Here is a 20,633-nt window from a genome sequence, read left to right on the forward strand (position 1 = left end):
TTTAAAATGAACAGTTTTAGTTCCTCCCCAACCAAGCCTCTTTTCAAAGAGCTGAGGAGTTAAGCTGATTTGCCAAAATCTTAAGCACTTCTCTCTCTCTTCCTCTGACCATCATGTGAGCAGCTGGGTGGCTCAGTGGATAAAGCATCAAGCCTGGAGTCAAGAAGACTTGAGTTCAAATCTGGCTTCAGACACTTCCTAGCTGTGTGACCCTGGGTAAGTCACTTAACCCTGTTTGCCTCTGTTTCCTCATCTGTAAAATGAGCTGGAGAAGGAAATGGCAAACCACACCAGTATCTTTGCCAAGAAAACCCCAAGTGGGGTCACAGAGAGATAGACATCACTAAAAAACAATGACCATCATCTAGAAGAAAAACAAAGGAGCAGGATAATCCACAAACTGCAACATCTGCCCCTACAAAGTTTTTCTTGTCTTTGCTAAGAAGAAGATTCTCAAAGAACATTAGTCACTCATCCTTTCAACTGTGTTACAGTTTAATTTGGACTATAACAAAATAGTAAATTTCCACACCCTCAAAATGGGCCCAAAGTATAGCAGGACACCACAAAAATATCTCATTTTTTATAAAGAAAGTGGTTAAAAGTACTTGAATATAAATAAGCTTTCTGAAATAGCCTGAATGACAATGAACCTAAAACAAGGAAAGACATCTAAGAAAGAATTAAAATGGTCAGAAAAGTCCCAAATTACCTTTAAACTTTAAACATGAAGTCCCGAGTCTTATATTTAAAACCTTTCTGGCTGGTTAAGCCTCAATTCAGTTCAATTTAACAAAGACTAAATGCCTACTAACTGCAAGCTACTATCCTGAGAGATGGAGATACTGAGACTTGAATGAATATAAGGATTCTGAAAATAAGGATGAAGAAAGAATGCCAGGGGAACTTCAGAGGTGACCATTATATGTTGATATATACCACCCCCAAACTATCCTGTACTTATGTTTATATATGCATGTGTATATACATATATACACATGTATATACGTGTATATTATATATACGTACATATACCCATATGTTGTCTCTTCTTATTGGACGTTAGCTCCTTAAGGGCAGGAACTATTTCACTTTTGTCTTTGTAGCCCTAAAACTTAGCACAGTGACTAGCAAATAGTAGGCACTTAATAAATGCTTACTGATATATTGACTAAGATGGAAGATGAAAAGTCAAGTTTGGAAAATAGCTAGTAATACAATTTAGCTAGAATGCAGAGTATATGAAGTGAAATAAGAACTAAGGCTGAAAAGATGCCAAAAATAATTATGAAACAGCCAACTACTTCTGAATATGAATTCTGACTGTACACAATGGAAACCAAACTACATGGTTTGATTTTTTAAAATGAGATGAAATGAAAAAATTACACAGTACCTCTCGTCCAACATATGAGTTATTGCTTTCAAACAAAATAGCAATGTAACGACCATCATTGTTTTCCAAGAGAGGAGAAATGTCACTGGACCTTTCAGGAGGAAAAATAAAATAATTTAATCTACAAAGGGACTTAGCCACCTTATCACCATCTTCAAGTAGCCTCAAAGAATCTTTGAGTTAAAAGGGAACTTAGCAGTCCTTTAATATAACCCCTGGCAGCCAAACTAACCCAATTTAAGTTGGAATAGAAGCCTGAAAGCTGGGTTTAGCAAACAAATCACTATCTGAACAGAACAAACGAGTTTTAAACATGGATTTCTTATATCTTTTTTTTCCCCTGGAGACAAAAATGTCACTTTTCACAACCAATATGCTTACGTAACAGGGTCCAAAGATGGACAAGCAGGAGGTCTGTTTCCTTGGGTATGATTCTGGAGGAAATCAATCATCGTTTGCCTTACTGTCTGCGGCTCTCTATCAATTCCTGTTGAAAAAAATAAAAAATTAAACCACTACTACTTTTCTAAATGGCAAACACCAAACACAAATGAAAAATACAAATCTTTATAAAATTCCTAACTTGTTCTCTAAAATAAACAACAAACAGTTCACAGTATTGATATATGCAAATCTACCTACAGGGGTTATATAATGTGAGTGCTCTAGCCCAGTGATGTTAAACAGGTGGCCTGCAACATTCCTGAGTAGGACCAGACCTAAATTAAAATGTAATTGGGAAATATAATAAATAAAAATAGAACATAGATGTTAACATGTGATTTTCTAAGTTGATATACAACCTGCAGGGATCCCTATGTATAGTTTACAGTCCCTCCCCCTACCCTTCTCTGTTTGAATTTAATATCACTGTTCTAGCCTAAGGACCATTTAAATATCAAAAGATTACAAGATAACACTAGTCTATTTAAAAATAATGATCATATTCCTACCTTTGTAATTTTCTCCCGTTGTGAACTCCTTTGTAAATGCTTTAAAATACTGAGGAAAAAATACAACAAATAAGAAAAATTCTTGCTAATAGATATCATACATGTAATATATACAACCCCAAATGTACACCTTTACAACTACATCTCTTTGAACAATTTTCTCCAAAAACGGCTCCGTGAATTTCAGAATTTTTCCATTGGCATTACTGCATTCAAAATTATAGCATATGCCTTAAACTATGACATGGTTTAAAATGATATTCCTGTTCACATAAGCAATCAGATTTTTTTAACTACCAAATGTTCAAAAACTATATTTTTCTGGCCAGTCCAGTGAGAAATAAGCCTATATAATATAATAGTTTAAAATATAAAGTCAAAGTTTTGGTTAAGAATAACTTACATTTATGTAGTACTTTAAGGTTTAACAAAGCACTCTCCCCACAACGATCTTCTCAGGTGGGAAGCAGAAATCTTTACACCCATTTGCAGATAAATAAACTAAGGTTCAATAAGGTTAAATGAATTCCAAACTTTGTAACTTTAGTTATCCAAAATGGGATTTAAAGCCAGACCTTCTGACCAAGTCTGATTTCAACAATCTTTCCACCACAGTATGATGCCTATATATCCAAACAGATAAACGTTTTAAAGTCTACTTGGCTGCAAAAATATTTTCATATTGTTGCCAGGTCTAGGGAGTCTCTCATTTCAGTTAAACATATATCTGTAGTGTATTAGAACTGCAAGAGGACTAAAAGATAATTTAGTCTAATCTCCCTCAAAGAGGCTGTGACTTGTTAAGATATTATAGCAAGATAATGGATTTATTTTAGAGCTGAAAAGGTCCTTTTAATCAATGATTTTTGTCAAAAATCTGTTAAAAGACATTTTATATTTTGGAAATATCTATGCACCTGGGTGTAGTTATAAAACTGACTTACCAAATAGGGATTTCCAACTTCAAAACAAAACAAAACCAGACTGCTGGTTGATTCTGTTCCTTTTGTTTAGGCTGAAATTGTCAGGGAGTCATAAAGCTGGAAATTTAAGCTGTGCCCTCTAGTGGGAGGAAAAAGCACAATCTCCTCTTAACATATCAAGAGATAAGCCACTGCAGTGTTAACTGTAGATTAGCCTCCTCTATATCCTTAGCATAATTAGCTGGTATTCACAGGGCCATAATGTTTCTTTGCCTCTATTTTTTTAAAAAAATTATTTATTTACCTTTAGTTTTCAACATTCACTTCCACAGGATTGAGTTCCAAATTTTCTCCCCTTCTCCTCCCTCCCTCCACCCCATGACAGCACGCATTCTGATTACCCCTTCCCCCAATCTGCCCTCCCTTCTATTTTACCTCTAATTTTAAAAAAAAACATTAAAAACAAACACCTTTCTTTGCACAGTCACCTACTATATATTCTACTAACATTTATTTCTCTATTCCAGACTGCCTTTCTTAAAAGTTTTAAAAATAAGGAAATAATCCAGCAAGAACATAGTACATTCTGGTGGAAGCTTAGGGTGGTGTGAAGCATTTGCAAAACACACATAAAGCCTTCTGTTAAGTTCAAGAACTTGGCCAAAATGATAAGAATGAACTGTGGGAATATAAATGTAATGAGTTGCAATTTGGATGAAATTCCATACAAGAAAATGTTCTGATAGACAGTGAAATAGTAGAAATTATATGGAAAGATGTATTAGTTCAAGCATAAAGTACAAATAATAGGGTGGATAAGCAACTCACCCTAAAAGTTGGGTAAAAATGAATATCATAATCCCTGCAGGTGTCATAGTTTTCTTCTGCAGCACAATCCAAGACAGCGACTCTAATGGCAGAAGCCCAGTCTGAAAAAGGAGAGTGGGAATTATAAGGAAGCTCAGAGACAGCACTAGTCTGAGGGAGAGCTCCTAACTGTGGCTGTCCCTCAGAACTGTGCTGGGCTACCTTCTCTCTATACTCTCTTTCTTAGTAATCTCATTGGTCCAATGATCATCTCTACACAGATTTCGCCTGTATTTCCATGGAATCCCTCATCTCTCTTGAGCTCCAGATCTCCATCCAGTCTTAAGTGCCTTCGGGACAGCTCAACCTAGGTGTCCCATAGGCATTTCAAAATCAGCACTCCAAAAGAACTCATTAGCTTTCCCCCAATCTACCCCTCTTTGGAACTACCCTATTTTTGCTTAGGACACCATTATCCTTTCCGTTACCCAGGTTCTCAACCTTAAAGTTATCCTCAACTTTTTACTCTTTTCCTTCTACCCAACTCCAATGACTTGTAGAGTCTTGATCTTTCCAGCCCTATATCTTTCTCTTTCAACTCCCACAGCCACTACCCTCCTTCAGGCCCTATCATCTCTCTCCCAGACTATTACAATAGCTTTCTAAATGCCTCTAGCACCTTTCCTCTCTAATGTATCCTCCACACAGTTGCCAAAGTGACACTCTTGAAGCACATGTCTGACCATGTCACTCTTTTACTCACAAAATTGCAATGGATCCCTATCACTTCATCACACAGAAAACAAACCCCTGTTTGTCATTTGAAGTCCTTTACAATCTGGCTCCAAATTATCTTTCAAACTGATAGCATATTATGCTCCCCAATACATCTTACATTCTTGATCCACTCAGCTGCAAGCACATCTCCCAAAATTACTCTGTATTTCCCTGTTACATATTTTATTTACTTATGTATGTACACATTGTTTAACCCCATGGAATGTTAGCTCCTTGAGAGCAGGCACTCTCTCATTTTTTTGTTTTGTATCTTCATTGTCTAGCACAGTACCTTGCAGATAACAGGTACTTAAGTGCCTATCGATTGATCAAATGATTTTACTTGAAAGATGATGAGCAAAAAGGGCTGAAAAAGAGTTGCCTTTTTTGATACTCATCTTGGTTGTTAGGTTTCTGTTTTGAGGAAACAAACACTGCTGCTTTTTGGTTCATCAGTTAAATACATTAATATAATTTTCTGTCAAATGAATAAGACGCATAAAAACCCCTAACGGAATAGATGCATCTTCTATCATAGATGGTAATAGAGCAAACTGAAATTTGCTGAATTTGCAGATCACTCAGCAGCTCACAATACTGCATAGTCTCCTAATTAAACTCACAAAGCCAATGATTTGATTGATGAAAGATCTGTTAACAGAAACTGCTGTCAAAGGACAGTGTCTGATACAGCTAGAGATATACTAAACAAGTGTTTACAGATTGAGGGGCGTGGTTTAGAAAGTCGGTCTTTTAAGAATGGCTGCAAAATTCTCATTCAAATAAGTAAATATAAACTTGGCAAATGCAAGTAACAACTGGGCTACCAAATCAAATATATTTCTCGCATGTAACATTTTTCTCAGAATCTCCTTACTCTGACACTTAGGAAGAAAAGGTAAAAAGGAATATTTTTCCTTTCTCTTTTTCAAGTAGACAGATTTTTTTTTCCCCTTTAACTAGGAAACTAAAATTACGTGGTACTAATCATTCACAGACTTTAACTGTGCTATTGGTTGAGTTTTCTTTGATGATCTGTAGATTCTTAAGCAAAATTACCTCTTTAGTCTGACTTTAAAGTATATGTCATTAAGGTCTTGATGGGAAGCTTTAGGTCTTTAAAATATGCAATAAAATTTACGACCTGGTTTTGAATTTCAGGCTCAACTTAGAGCTTTGTGGCAATGGACAAGTAAAGTCACTTTACTGTGCCCTAATTTCCTCACTTGTAAAATGGGGATAATGATAAACTACTTACTTCATAGGATTGTTTTGAGAAAAACACATTGTAAACTTTAAAGGGATGTAATAACAGTTATAAACATCATCATGATCACCAATATCATCATCATCATCTCACATGGCCAATTTTCTTTGGGCATTTTTGTGATGCATTTTGTAGTCCCGTTGCCTCAAACTACAGAAAGAAGCATGAAAATATGAGAGCAAGAGCAAGAACATGTTGAATTTAAAACAAATCACTAAAACTGTACACATTTGTTATTTTCCACCTAATTCACCAACTTTGTTAAAATATGAAGTTATTTTTGCTCGTAAACATTACGTGAATTAAATATATATGCATAAAATTCATTGAAATAAAATGAACACACTGGGTCTACGATCAATAAGTAAATACTGTACATGCTACATGTTAGTTGAACAAGGTAAGCCAATTCAATAAATCTGGCTTAAATGTTAAATGGATCAGAGGAGAAAAGAATATAACAATACCTACCCTGGATCACAGGTTACATCTTTCTGTATTCTCAAATTGCATAGAACTACAGAACAGCTAATACTCTCATCCAATTAATACAACAGATGGCAACAGAATGTTGAAAAAAAATTATTTTTAAGTAGTATAACCCCGTCAAGACTCTTTCAGACTACAGTGTTTATGTATAATAAACAACAATTTATGTTTAATACTTTTTAGAACATTTTCTTATCTGTCATCTTAACTCCCTTTCTCCCACTAAGCTCAGCCTACTCATCTTCCTCCTATTTCAATGTCACTTCTTCCACAAAGTCTTCCTTGACTAACAAGAAGAAAGGTGTCCCATTATGCCTTAACATAGATCCTCTCATGGAACTTTTTTCATTCACCACCCAAGAAACCATAGAATAATACAATATCAGAAAGGGAAGAACTTCCTTAATGATTAAAGCCTCTCATTTTACAAATAGAGAAATTTACAAATAGACAAAGTGAGACCCTGTGTCTTGTCCTAGGTCCCAGGGACAGTGCCAAAGTCCTTTTCCTTTGCAATTATATAATTGTTTACGTATGCACTGTTTAAGCCTGGTTCAGCTGACCATCCTTGTCTTGTGTGTCCTCTACTAAATCTCTACTCTGATGTCTCAATTATGGCAAGGAGGTTACCTAGGATTCTTTTTGGTTGTTATTGTTGTTTTTCTTGTTTTGTTTTGTTTTTTGGCTAGGCAATGGGGTTAAGTGACTTGACCAGGGTCACACAGCTAGTATTATGTGTCTGAGGCCGGATTTGAACTCAGGTCCTCCTGACTCCAGGACTGGTGCTCTATCCACTTCACCACCTCGCTGCCCCGTTACCTAAGATTCTTAAAGGATATGCTCGACAAAGTCAAGTTCAGCAGATCCTATCAATTTAATTTAATTCAAGGAGTATTTGTTAAATTCCTACCTACAGCCAGGTACTGTGCTAGGAACTGGGGGAAACAAAGACAAAAAAAAAAAGAAAGAAAAAAGAAATATTCGTGCCATGAAGGAACTTATATTCTACTATGAGTAAACAAAATATGCATAGCTAGGTAAATAGGAAATAATACAAAAGATGTTAAAAGTAATTTTAGGGAAAAATCAAAATAATTTGGGGGGCTTTATAACAACCAAAAGAATGAAGAATGGCCACATGGAGGAAGTGGCACTTCAGATGAGCCCAGAAAGGAAACAGTTTAGGAAATCCAGAAGGTTGTTCCAAGAACTGACACCATTCCAGACAAGGGGGCCAGCCAACGCAAAGGTACAAAAACGAGATGGATTGTCATGCACAGGAACTGGCAAATATGTCAGCAGTTTGGCTGGAAGACAGGGTGAAAGAGGAGGAGTTATTGTGACTCCATTCTGGAAAGAGAGGTTGAAGCCAAATTGTGAATGGATTTAAATGCCAGACAGAAGAGTCTGTATTTTACCCTTGAGGCAACTGGGAACCACTGAAGTTTCTTGTGCAGGAAAGAGAAAGAGTTAAGACCTATGATTTAGGAATGTCACTTGGACAGCTGTGTGGTAGACTGGAGAGAGGAGAGGCTAGAACCAGGGAGACCAATTTGGAGACTACTGTCTCCAAAGACAAGAGAAAGGTAATAAGGTTCTGAACTATCATGGTAACCATGTAAATGGAGAGAATGGGACACATGTAATTCAATGGAGATGAATGGAAGAGTTGAGGATGACTCCAAGTCCTGGAGTCCCTGGAAGAATGGTGGTACCCTTGATAGAAACAGGAATTTAAGAGAAGTAGATTTGGGAGGAAAAAAACGAATCTTCTTGTGGATACACCAAGTTTGAGATACATATGGGATATCTAAGCGGAGATGTGCAGTAGGCAGTCCCAGAACTCAGGAAAGATGAGGGCTAGCTATATAGATCTGGAGGACATCTAGCTAGAGATGGGACTCATGGGAGCTGATGGAAAGAGAGACAGAGACAGATAGAAACAGATAGGAGGAGGGGCTGGTCACTGTCAAAGGCTCTAAAGGTCAAGAAGATGAAGACTGAGAACAGGTCACTGATTTTTAGCAATTATGAGATTGTTGATGACTTTAGAGAGCAGTTTCAGTGTACTAGTGAGGTCAGAAGTCAGAACGTAAGGGGTTAAAAGGTGAACGGGAAGTAAGGATGTGGAGACAGTAAATACAGATAGCCTTTTCTAGGAGATTGGCTGTAAATGGGAGAAGACATATAGAATATCAGCTTGAAGGGAAGTCAAGAGAGAAGGGGGGCTTATGTTAAAGAGACAGGAGATATAAAAAGGAGCGCACAACAGCTGAGATTAAGGTGGACTCAGTTTTTTTCAGTATGAGGCAAGGTCCTCTGCTGAGAAGTAGGGAAGAGACCAGTGCAGAGAGATCAAGAGATAAGAAGGTCTGAAAAAAACACCGTGGGAAGCATAACAGAAAGTCAACCAGGGAAGAGTAAAAAGATTGGCATGCAGCAGTGGGGATCCAACTGAGATAACATAGCACAAATTTGCAGTGGACTCAGAAGCATAACAGTTTGAGTTTGACCACTTCCTCCATCAATGTTTAGCCACACAAGAGAAGAGGAAAAGGTAAATGAAGCAAGTAAACCAGAGTTAGGGTTTGGAAAGGGATGAGAATGGGGTAGGGGAAGGAGAAAGGGATTCAACAGTTAAGGAACAACAGAAAGTCAGATCTTTATGACTTCTCTTCCCAACTATACTATATATATATATATAAATTATAAGGTTGACATTTTGAAGGAAGGAAAGAAAAAGCAAAAGTGCTTGCCTGGGAAATCAAAGGGGTGGAGTGAGCCGATCCTCGTAGACCTTCCTGCAGTGTTGAACATTGTGGATCACTTTCTTCTGGATACTGTCTCCTCTCCTGGTTTTCACAAAATTACTCTCTCCTGATTCTTATTTCTGTCTGACCACTCCTTCACAGGCTCCTTTGCTAATTATTCATCCATATCTTGCCTACTAACCACGAGTGTTAACTTTTCAACCTATTCGCACTTGGTGATCTCATTAGCTCTCTAGGATTCAATGATTAATTTTATGCCTATGATTCCTCCATCTATATATCCAACCCAGTCTCTCTGCTCAGCTGAATCCACAAATCTACAACTGCCTCTTGGACATCTTGAATAACATGTCTCTATGAGACATCTCAAAACCAACACATTCAAAACAGAACTCATTATCTTTCTCCCCAAGCCCTTCTCTTTTTTTTGAACCACCATCTTCCCAGTCACTGAAGCTTACAACCTCAGCATTATTCTGAACTCCTCACTCTCACTCACAACACAAATCCAATCCATTGCCAAATCTTGTCATTTCTCCCTTCACAACATCTCTCATACATATCCCTTCTCTGCACTCACACAGACAACACTTTGATTCAAACCCTCACCACCTCTCACCTAGACTATCGCAATAGCTTTTTAACTGGTCTCCTTGCCTCAAGTCTCTCCCAACTCCAATCTATCCTCCAATCAGCTGTTAAAGTAATTTTTTAAAAGCATAGGTCTGACTATATCATACACATACACACATACAAATCCTGCTCGATAAGATCCAGGTGACTACTACCTCCAGGAGAGGAAGAGGAAGAAAGAGAGGGAGAGAGAACACTCCTCTGTGTGGCATTTAAAACTCTTCATAACTTGGTCTCCAGTCTTCTTGTAAAAGGTCTAGCTAACATTCTCAGCAATACAAGCGTCCAAGACAACTCTGAAGGACTTATGATGAAAAATGCTATCCATCTCCAGAGAAAGAACTGATGGTGTTTGAATACAGAATGAAGCATTTTTTTTTACTTTAATTTTCTTGAGGTTTTTTTTTTTCTTGGTCTATGTTTTCTTTCACAACATGACTCTCATGGATATGTTTTGCCTGACTACACATGTATAACCTATATCAAACTGCTTGCCTTCTCAATGAGGGGTTGGGTGTGGGGAGGGAGGAAGGGAGAGAATTTGGAACTCAGAGTTTTAAAAATGAATGTTAAAAGTTGTTTTTACATGTAACTGGATAAATTAAAAAAATAAATACATAAATAAATATAAAAAAGGTCTAGCTAAACTGGCTACAGATACAGATAAAGAACTAATTTTTTTTATTACAATGACATTTCAGTATATGGAAATTTGCATCTAGACTGACATGAAATTATTTAAAACCATGACTGATGACCTGATGACTTAGGTTTTTTACCTAAATTGCCTGCCAGCTGCACTTTATCTTAGTAATTTCTCTGATGCAGTATTGGACTGCAGTTGGCTTCATAAAATATAAAGTTGTTACCACCTTTGGCATTAGTTCAGGCCTTGTGTGTTTCTCACTTCTGCAAAATCTGACTGTTGCCTAAACACACTGGGTACTTCCCCTTGCCACTTCACTAATCTAGAATGTCCTCATATCTAACCTACCCCATTTAATCCAAATTTGATCCCCTCTCTCTAAAGCAGCTCATATCCCACGTCTTCTATCAAGATTTCCTTGACCACTCAGACTTTTCTGAACTATGGCAATTACTATCTATAACTTATTTGGCATTTAATCACATATAGGCTTGTGTTAACTTCTGTTGTTGTCTTCAACTGTCTTTTAAAGGTCTCATTTGATATTTTACTTTTCAGATCTTTATGACTTCTCTTCCCAACTATACTATAAGCTTCTTGAGGGCAGGGACCCTGAAAACTTTGTAACTTCTACAACAGTACCTCCCATTTACAAGACCCTCGATTTTAAAAAAATGTGGATTCAAAAATTGTATTTTTTCCCCATTAAATACAACTATACATATATACAGACACACATATATGTATATATAGGGATACATATATATATACATATATGTATTTATACATAATTTGGTATTTACACAGCACTTGAAGATTGGTGGTCCAAAATGTTTTAAATATTAAAATTTTTAGAACAGTATAGCCTAGGAAGCCTCTGCATGAGCTGCCAGATTAACCATTTTAAAGGAATTTCTACCAGTAAATCTGATCAAACAACTACAATTCTGTACACTGGTTTACTTAATTATTTCACTGAATTTACCTGGTGTTTGACTGAATAGAGGGAAACAAATGGTTATTTCACAGGCACAGTGGAATAACATAAAGAACACTGTGCTTGGAGCTTGCTGACCAGCATGCAAGCCCCAGTTATGTCACTTACTAGCAGTATAACCTTGGTCCAGAGGGGCTCTTAACCTTTTTTTGGTGCCTATGGACCCCTTGTCAACAAGTGATATAATTGAAATGATACATAGTGAATCATATGCAAATGGCTTCAAATGGTTCTACTTGCAGATAAGATTGTGAGGAGAACTGCCCATATGTCTAAGGATAGATGGATGGATAGAAGAAAGTAAACAAGCTTTTACTAAGTACTTAACTATATGCCAGGCACTGTGCTAAGCACTTTACAAATATTATTTCATTTGATCATCACAACAATCTTGGGAGGTAGGCTATTATTATCCCCATTTTGCAGTTGGAGAAACTGAAGCAGACAGAGGTTAAATGACTTACCCAGGACCACACAACTAATAAGTATCTGAGGCCAGATTTTAAATCAGGTCTTCTTGATTCCAGGTCCAGCACTCTATCTACTATGCCACCTACCTGCCTGGAATTTTAACAATCAATTAACTGAGAAACTAAAATCTTCCTATTTTGCATTACCAAAAGGCAAAGCAATATATGTAAAGATGCTCACTTGATTATATATGTATGATGCTGAAACTAATGTTATAAAAGATTTGCTACTTTACAAATCTATTGATGGCAATATCACATCAAGAAAAAATTTCAATATAATCAACAAAGTTTTAATGAAAATGATATATTTGGGGAGAATTGAATTAAAACAATTTAGCTCAGCCAATATCATGTCAAAACACGGATTTTTAGAAGCACAGCTTTATTTTTTAAGATAAATTTTATTTTAAAAATACAAAATCTGTTAAGAACTCCTTTCCCTTTAAACCTTAAAATACAGAACAATCTTTTCAACCTCATCTTTTTTCCCCATTTAATACTATTTTAGTATTTTATTTTTTCCAATTAAATGTAAAGATAGGTTTCAGCATTCACTTTCATAAGATTTTGAGTTCCAAATTTTTCTCTCTCTCTCTCCATTCCCCCCTCCCCAAGATGGCAAGCAATCTAATATAGGTTATACATGTATAATCATATTAAATATATTTCCACATTAGTCATGTTGTAAAAGAAGGATCAGAACAAAAGGGAAAAACCATGAGAAAGATAGAAACACAACTTTAAGATGAAACCCCTTGTACAATCTGGATGTGGTGCATGTTTCATAATCATTTGAAATGAGAAATAGGAGATAGGACTTACATACAGTTTTTCAAATCATGACAAGAGCAATGAACTATGAAAATCAGTACATCATAGGGAAGGTTCTTTACAAAATTATGTGATGACAGAGAGCATAACACAGGGCACTTCTATATTACTGCTAAACACCCTAGCTTTCCCATGCCAAAGCACTTCAAAGAATGTTGGAGTTTAAAAAACAGAAAGAACAAAATCATATTTTTCTTAGTGATAATATTAAATGAGGGAAATCCATTTTATGACAAAAATTTCCTCCTGACACTTGAATATTTAGTGGATATTTCTGAAAAGCTGAGAATTCTAAATAAATCAATGTAAAACCCTCAACTACATACCTTGATTAAAAAAAAGAAAGATAAAATGCCTACATTGATTTTACTGTTACTTTTATGAAAGAGTTCAAAATGTTTTTACATTTCCCAATTTAAAAAAATGTCTACTTTGTACATGAAATAGAAGAAAGTTAAGAACTAATTATTAATCATTAGACAGGTATACAGAAGCAATTATCATTAAATTATAAAGACATAACTATTTCTAAATACAAATAGATAAAGAACCCATCTGCAAAGGACAAATATGAAACTGCTGATCTTACTGCATTTGAGCAAGAACAGTCAATAGACTTGCCTTGTGATAGTATACTAAAATAATTGTTTGAGCCAGAAAATCTCATGTTTCAGTTATTATAAATATTAAACTGGTAAATGAATTTATAATAAATATATGTATATTACATTATTTTATTGTTTGCTATCTGTGATAAAATTATAATAAATTTTAAATTTTATTTTAATAATCTATGAGCTGGTAATTATTTTCATAGATGTTTTATGAAAAGTCTGGGTGGAATGACATTTTTTTTGTTAAAAAAAAGCAAGGAGCTTCATTACATAGAGTTTAGATACCATTTCCTTAAAGTTCTATATAAATGTGAGTTATCATTATCATCATAAGACTTTAGTACAATCTTCGGATTCTAATAATACAAGTATGTGGATAATAGTAATGAAGGTTATTGTTAGGACCATAAAAAACAAAGAATGTGGAAGCAGTTTGTATCCACAAAGCACTAAATAAATAGGAACTCATTATTACTAATGCCAAAAAAGACAGTAATAACATGGTTTTACACTTTTCCATGGATACCCATATATTATTAAGGAACACTGGAAAGGGGGATATGTTTCTTCAAAATTACTTTCCAGTATCATCTATTTATATATTAAAATCATAAGTTGTAAGCTGAACATAATCTAGCTTTCCACACTGAGTTTAGATAAAGAAAACCCAAGTGTGTACAAAATGTTTCTCTTTTGTTTCTTTAGGTTCTAGCAGGGTACCTGGCACACAATACACTTTAAAAAATGCTTGTTGATTCGGTCACCATTGACACACATCCCATCCTATCAGCTACAAAACAAAAGAACTAAGCTCCTCTTACTCTGAGAAAATGAGCCCTACAGGTGGAGAAACAGGAAATGGGGTCAAGGGAAGAAGAGAACAAGTATTTATTAAGCACCTACTATGTGCCAGTCACTGTGCTAAGCACTTTACAAATATTATCTCATCTGAGGCTCACAACAACTCCGTGAGGCAGGTCATATTACTTTCCCCATTTTACAGATGAGAAAACTGAAGTTAAGTGACTTGCCAAGGGTCACACAGCTAATAAGTATCTGAGGCTGAATGTGAATTCAGGTTTTCCTGATTCTAGTGATTCTATTTACTGAGCCACCTGGCTGTCCTTAATAAAACATCAGACTCTAGGTAGAACATATTCACAGCTGGAGAAAGGAGAAACAACATTTACCAGCTCACAAGGATAATAAAGAATTGGCTCTAACCTATTTCCACACTGCCAGGGCAGTCAACTGTCTATGGCAAGGGTTCTTAAATTGGGGTCCATGGCCTCCCAGACAACCCTGCATAGATTTTAGGACATCAATGAACTTGGATGAGAAAAAATTTGAATCTTTATTTTCACTATCCTTTAACTGAAATTTAGTATTTCCTTCAATTATTTAAAAATATTCTGAGAAGAGGTCCACAGGCTTCATTAAACTGCCAGTGGAATCCATGACACAAAAAAGTGAAGAATCTCTGATATATAATTGAAACCCATCACTGCTGTCCCTCCCAAATGCTTATTTCATAGCCCCTTTAAAGAAAGCATAAAAAATGAGCCCTCACTATAATTTGCTTGGAAAACATTGTCTAGGTGGATATAGCACTCAGTTTGACACCTGTGCTATATAAACACCATCTTATAATAATAGCTAATAGCCAGTATGTATTTAATGCTTTAAAGTATGCAAAGCATTTTACATGTTACCTAATTTGATCCTTACAACAGCACTGTGAGGTAGTTGTTACTATTATCTCCATTTTACAGATGAAGAAACTAAGGATAACAGAAGTTAAGTGACTTATCCAGAATGACAACGCTAATATGTGAGTGACGTAGGATTCAAACTAGGGTCCGGCTGACCTGACTCCAAGTCCAGCACTCTATCTACTGTATCATCTGGCTGCCTAAACTAACAACCACTTTTAGGACCCCACATTCCAGAATGCATATTTGGTTGGCTAATAAAAGGTAGCCCTATCAATCACGTTTTGGACATAAACATAATTACCTACTTCAATACTTCCAGGATCTGTGATCTCATCAACGAGGGTGCTCCCACTCCTGACTCAAATCACTGTCCTTCACTATTTTAGCAGATTAGATTGTCTTTGGGGGATACCAGGGCTGAAAAATTCATTGCTCTTCGGTCATACTGTTGATGAGCCTCTCTAAACTTAGCTCAACTGGTCTTTGGGATATAAATATACAGTGCTTCAACAGGCCCAAACTTGAAGCCTTTTCAACTTGGCACAATCTAACTGAGTTTATGTCCTATAAGCTTAGCTTTCCAGAACCCAGGGTCACTGCCATGCCATCATGAGGCGCAGAAATAAGATTTTAAAGGAAATCAATCATGCCATTGAAAATAAATGGTCACTTGGTCCATCATATAGAACCAAACCTCTTTGCTATCTCACCACATACAATAAACTATTTTTATTAGTTAATTTTTGCTTGAATACAAAGGCTTATTTATGCTTACACTTTCAAAAAATTGCCCTCATCTTCAAATTTTTAAGAATTTAGTTAGAGGTGCAGGGCAATGTAGGCAATTTAAAGCAAAAAATGTGAATAAAAATCTATTAAATTTTCAAAAGTTTTTAAATTTTTTTAAGTTGGTAATTATTCTTTACCTTGGGTCACTAGGGAAATCCTACCTTAAGCTTAAAAATCAGCTTTAGTACACATGAACTGAAATAGAATTAAGAACATTACTGCTTAGAAGTGGAATAGCCAGCACACTTTAATTTCTTACCTGCTACAAAATTGGAAGAGGAAAATCAAACTGCTCAGCACATCAATGCATGTGGTGTGAGGCTGATGTCTTACATTTTTATAGATTGCTATACATGAACTAGTGTATTTCAGAAGCTTTTCAAAGATAAAACACTTGTTAAAACTGCCTCTCCATTAGGGGCCATGAACATTTCAAGCTCAAACCCTGACTGGCAGTTATTTCGAAGGAAGCTGCCAAAATTTATCTGGATCTTTGCTGTTGTTGTTATTGCGGTCGATGTCGTTGTTGTTGTAGTAATGAAATTCTGCATACTTAAATGAGGAAGGATGAAGCAGCTGATGGAGAATTTCAGTTACACTGGCCATATCAACAGCTGAACAAGCGCCAGCAGTAACTGCAAGCATCCCACAGCAGATGGAAGGGTATTCACAGGGACACAAAAGATACAACAGTCTATTTTATCAAATAAAACGAAAAAAAAAAAAGTTTGGCTTCAGGGTATCTGTCTCATTCAACTTACACCACTCCCCCTCCTCCTGCCTTTTCCACCTGTCCAGATCCTGACCTACAAAGAATTGAGAAACACTGTAAAACTAAATGCAAATAGGCTACTTTTATAACAATACAAACTCATCCCCAGCATAACACTTAGGTTAAAGAGCACCAGCTGGGATGCGACTATAGTGCAGTTCCCTCACCAACGCCTTTAAAAAAAAAAGGTCCCATAACTTTTAATGGAGCTGGAAACCATGTTTTTTACTTCTGCACAGTAAAATTTATTTGTACCAGATTTTTTATTTTTGGTCTTAATTTTAAAATTATCAACCAAATAGGTTTCCATACACATGTAAGATAAATTACTTTCAACCAAATCTGATTTTTAAAAAGATGGGTACAGAAGATGGAAGTGATAGCAGGTAATCAAAGATTAATATTAGAGTTTAGTAGGATCCTGTGATTTTTACTTGCTCATTTACAGGAAAGTCATAGCCAGAAATGCTAAAGTTTAGAATGAGCAGAGGTAGGCAAAGAATGCTTATTTTTGTTTTTGTTTTTGTTTTGAACTATGTTTGTTTTTGTTTTTGTTTTTAAACTATGTTGCAGAAAAGAGGAACACCAAAGAAACAATAATAACAGAAGACGGACATAAGGCTTAACTCTCATTTTGCTATTGTTTTCTCAGCCAAGAAAAGTTATCTTTGAACTGGAAAGACCAGAACAAAAGTTGCTATTAAATTGAAACCCTCATTGGGTAGAGAGAGCACCTTGAGTCATTGATAAGTTCAATTCACAAACTGACAAACTAAAGCTGATGATCCTGAAAGAACTGGAAAACATAATAATTTAATCAATGATATTTAAAAGATCATGAGGAACAGAGGTAGGTGCTGCAAAACTGGATAACGGCATTTTTTTTTTAATTTTAAAGAAGAGATTAAGTCTTCAAATTCTATCCCAGTGAGCTTAATGTCATTCCTGGCAAAATTCTAGAACACATTATTAAAGGGATGGTTAATTAACATCTAACAAAGGGAACAAGTGATCACAAAGAGCCAGCTTGGCTTCATCAAGAACTATCTGTGCCATTCTAACCTGATTTTCTTTTTTTGACAGGATTATTAGACTGGGAGTTCAGAGAAATACTACAAATATAGTGTAAGAAAGATTTTAGGGGGTTGGGCTTCTACAGGAGGATAAGAAATTCCAAGATCTTGTGGATAGTCCCTCAACCAATCAGAAAGTGCTCCAAACTTTCTGTAAACAACTAGTTCCTTAAGAAAGAGCCCTGGAGGCTAAACTGGCTGCAACCTGTTCGGTTCAAGGGGACAGGAGGGGCTTTACAAGGCAAAGGCTTGCTTAATAAGCTTATTAAATACTGACACACCTTGAGGGGGAGATAGCCACCATTTTTGATCATGGGACCCATGAAGTGGGCAGAGTTGACAGAACATGGAAGAACATTCGATGGGCTGCCCAGGAAGAGATGAACTGGACCAATCGTAGCCCTGGTGGGTGGAGTATGGATCTTACTGTTTAAAAATTGATTGAACCACTGAACCAGCACCCAAATGTGCTCCTAGAGTGTGTTGTGCTCACTTCTCTCGGGAGAAGTGTAATAAAGGCTTTCCTTCACTCACTCACTGTAGTAGATTTTTGTTTCAGGTTTTTCTAACATAGAGTTTATCCAAATTTTAGCTAAGCATCTGAAACCAGCTTCCATGCTATCATTATGAAGAATAGCTAATGTTTACACAGTGCTTTAAGAATGAAAATGATTTACATAAATTATTTCATTATACTTCATGTTTATTTGATTATGAGAATAACCCTGTTAGGTAGATGCTATTATTATTCTCATTTTACAGATGAAGAAATTAAGGCTCAGAGTGGGCAAATGATTTGCTCAGGGTCATGGATGGAGATACTCAGGCTTAAGGGCAGATAACAACAATATTATTAATGCTGCTAATAATAATAATAATAGCTAGCATCTATATGACTTCTTAAAGTTTACAAAAAAGCTTTTATCTCATTTTATCCTCACAGCAACCCTGGGGCATAAGTGCTATTATTATTACCATTTTAGGACAAGGAAATGAGACATACACAGGTTAAGTGACTTTTACAACGTTATACAGATAGTAAATATCTGAGGCTAGATTTGAACTCAGGTTTTCATGATTTCAAGTCCAGTGCTTTGTCCACTATGGCCAGGGCTTCTTAAACTTTTTCCACTAGCAATTCCTTTTTGCATTTTGGCAGCGTGGCCTGAGGGCATGCACAGTGCAAAGTGTATATTCTTTGTGTTCAGAACCAAGGCTGCAGTGAAATTGCCTGATGCAACACAGGCAAATACTGCCAGAAACACCTCGGATTCATTATGCATTTGATTTTTAATTTATTTTTGGTTATTGACCATTCAGAAACTTTTTACTGTTGCCAAATTATTCGAGACCCACAATTTAAGAAGCACTGCACTATGCCACTTAGCTGTCTAGTTTCACAACTGGTTGAATGATGGGACCCAAAGAATAATAGACATTAATGATTCTATGTCAATTTGGAAGGAGGGCTCTGATAAGGGTGCCCCAGGACTTCTATGATTGACCCTGTACTAAAGAGTGTTTTTTTGGGGGGAGGAGGGAGACAGGCAGGGAGATAGGAAGACAGGAGGAAGCTAATTTTATTTTTTAAAAGACATTTTAGTGACAGCTTTTGTCTTTATATTGCAGTTTTTTCAAACCCACCCCTAAAAGTGAATCTTTGTAGCAAAGTTAAAAAAAAAAAAAGGAACTGGCTCTGTACCATTTAACTTTTTTTTAATCAGTGACTTAAAGATATGCTTATAAAAAGTGCAGATGACACAAAGTTAGGGGAGATGGCTACAGCTAACAGTAGACAATAAAACTAAAGTCCAAAAAAATCTTTACAGTTTAGTACTTCATATGACGTAACCATGTAAGAAGGTTTTTAATATGAAGAAATTTTTTAAAAATCACCTTTACAAGCATAAGATGGGGGTAGCATAGCAAGATAGAAGTTTGTTTGAAAAATATCCTTGAGCATTTTAGTGGATTATAAGATCAATGATTAAACTGTTATATGGAAGCCAAAAAAGCCAACTTGATAAGAAATGACAAAAGGATGAATTTAGAGAAACCTGGAAAGACTTGTATGAATTGATATAGAGTGAAGTGATTAGAACTGGAGAACAATTTATACAATAATTACAATAATGTAAATGAACTCTGAGAGACTAAACAAATTAAGAATGATAAATGCAATTATCAATCATGACTCCAGAAAACTAATGATGAAACATGTGCTTCTTTCCTCAGGGCAAAAAGACTAACTAGAGGTACAAAATGAGACATATACTTTCAGACATGATCAGTGTACAAATTTGTCTCAGTTGACGCTTTATTCTAAAGGTGAACATTTAATGAAGGACAAGGTGGAGAGTTGTGGGGAGAATAAGTATTTGTGAGAGTGATGCAAAAAGAAAAAAGCACGAATGAAACATTAAAAAAAAATACACAGAAGAGAACTGAAGGGGGACAAAAGCAAGAGCAGTGTTGCTACCAACATAGTAATTTTAATCTACACTTTGATAAATGAGTTGTACATATTAGATTCATGGTATACACTATCCTCTTTTTCTATGAAAATCGATGTTTAAGTTCAGAATAAAGAAAGAAAATGTATTATCTTCTTAAAGCTAAATAAATCTTAGGTTACCTCAAGAAAGACACAATGACTAGGACTAAGGAAGTGATAATCCTGCTTTCTTCTAGTCTAGTCAGATCACCT

The 20,633-nt window shown here is 35.9% G+C and overlaps 1 protein-coding gene across 1 annotated transcript in view; it reads right to left on the reverse strand.

Moving 5' to 3' along the window:
* QSOX2 (quiescin sulfhydryl oxidase 2) overlaps positions 1 to 20,633 on the reverse strand; it is a 67,749-nt gene that overhangs the window by 27,156 nt on the left and 19,960 nt on the right. Inside the window, exons 2-5 of the mRNA XM_027869679.1 lie at positions 4,101 to 4,201; positions 2,350 to 2,398; positions 1,778 to 1,883; positions 1,397 to 1,487 (exon numbers count right to left, since the gene is read on the reverse strand). Of these exons, the coding sequence (XP_027725480.1) occupies positions 1,397 to 1,487; positions 1,778 to 1,883; positions 2,350 to 2,398; positions 4,101 to 4,201 (347 nt within the window). The remainder of the gene's footprint in view (positions 1 to 1,396; positions 1,488 to 1,777; positions 1,884 to 2,349; positions 2,399 to 4,100; positions 4,202 to 20,633) is intronic.

This window comes from Vombatus ursinus, unplaced genomic scaffold, assembly GCF_900497805.2.
Source record: "Vombatus ursinus unplaced genomic scaffold, bare-nosed wombat genome assembly UNPS02014793.1, whole genome shotgun sequence".
Lineage (NCBI taxonomy): Eukaryota > Metazoa > Chordata > Mammalia > Diprotodontia > Vombatidae > Vombatus > Vombatus ursinus.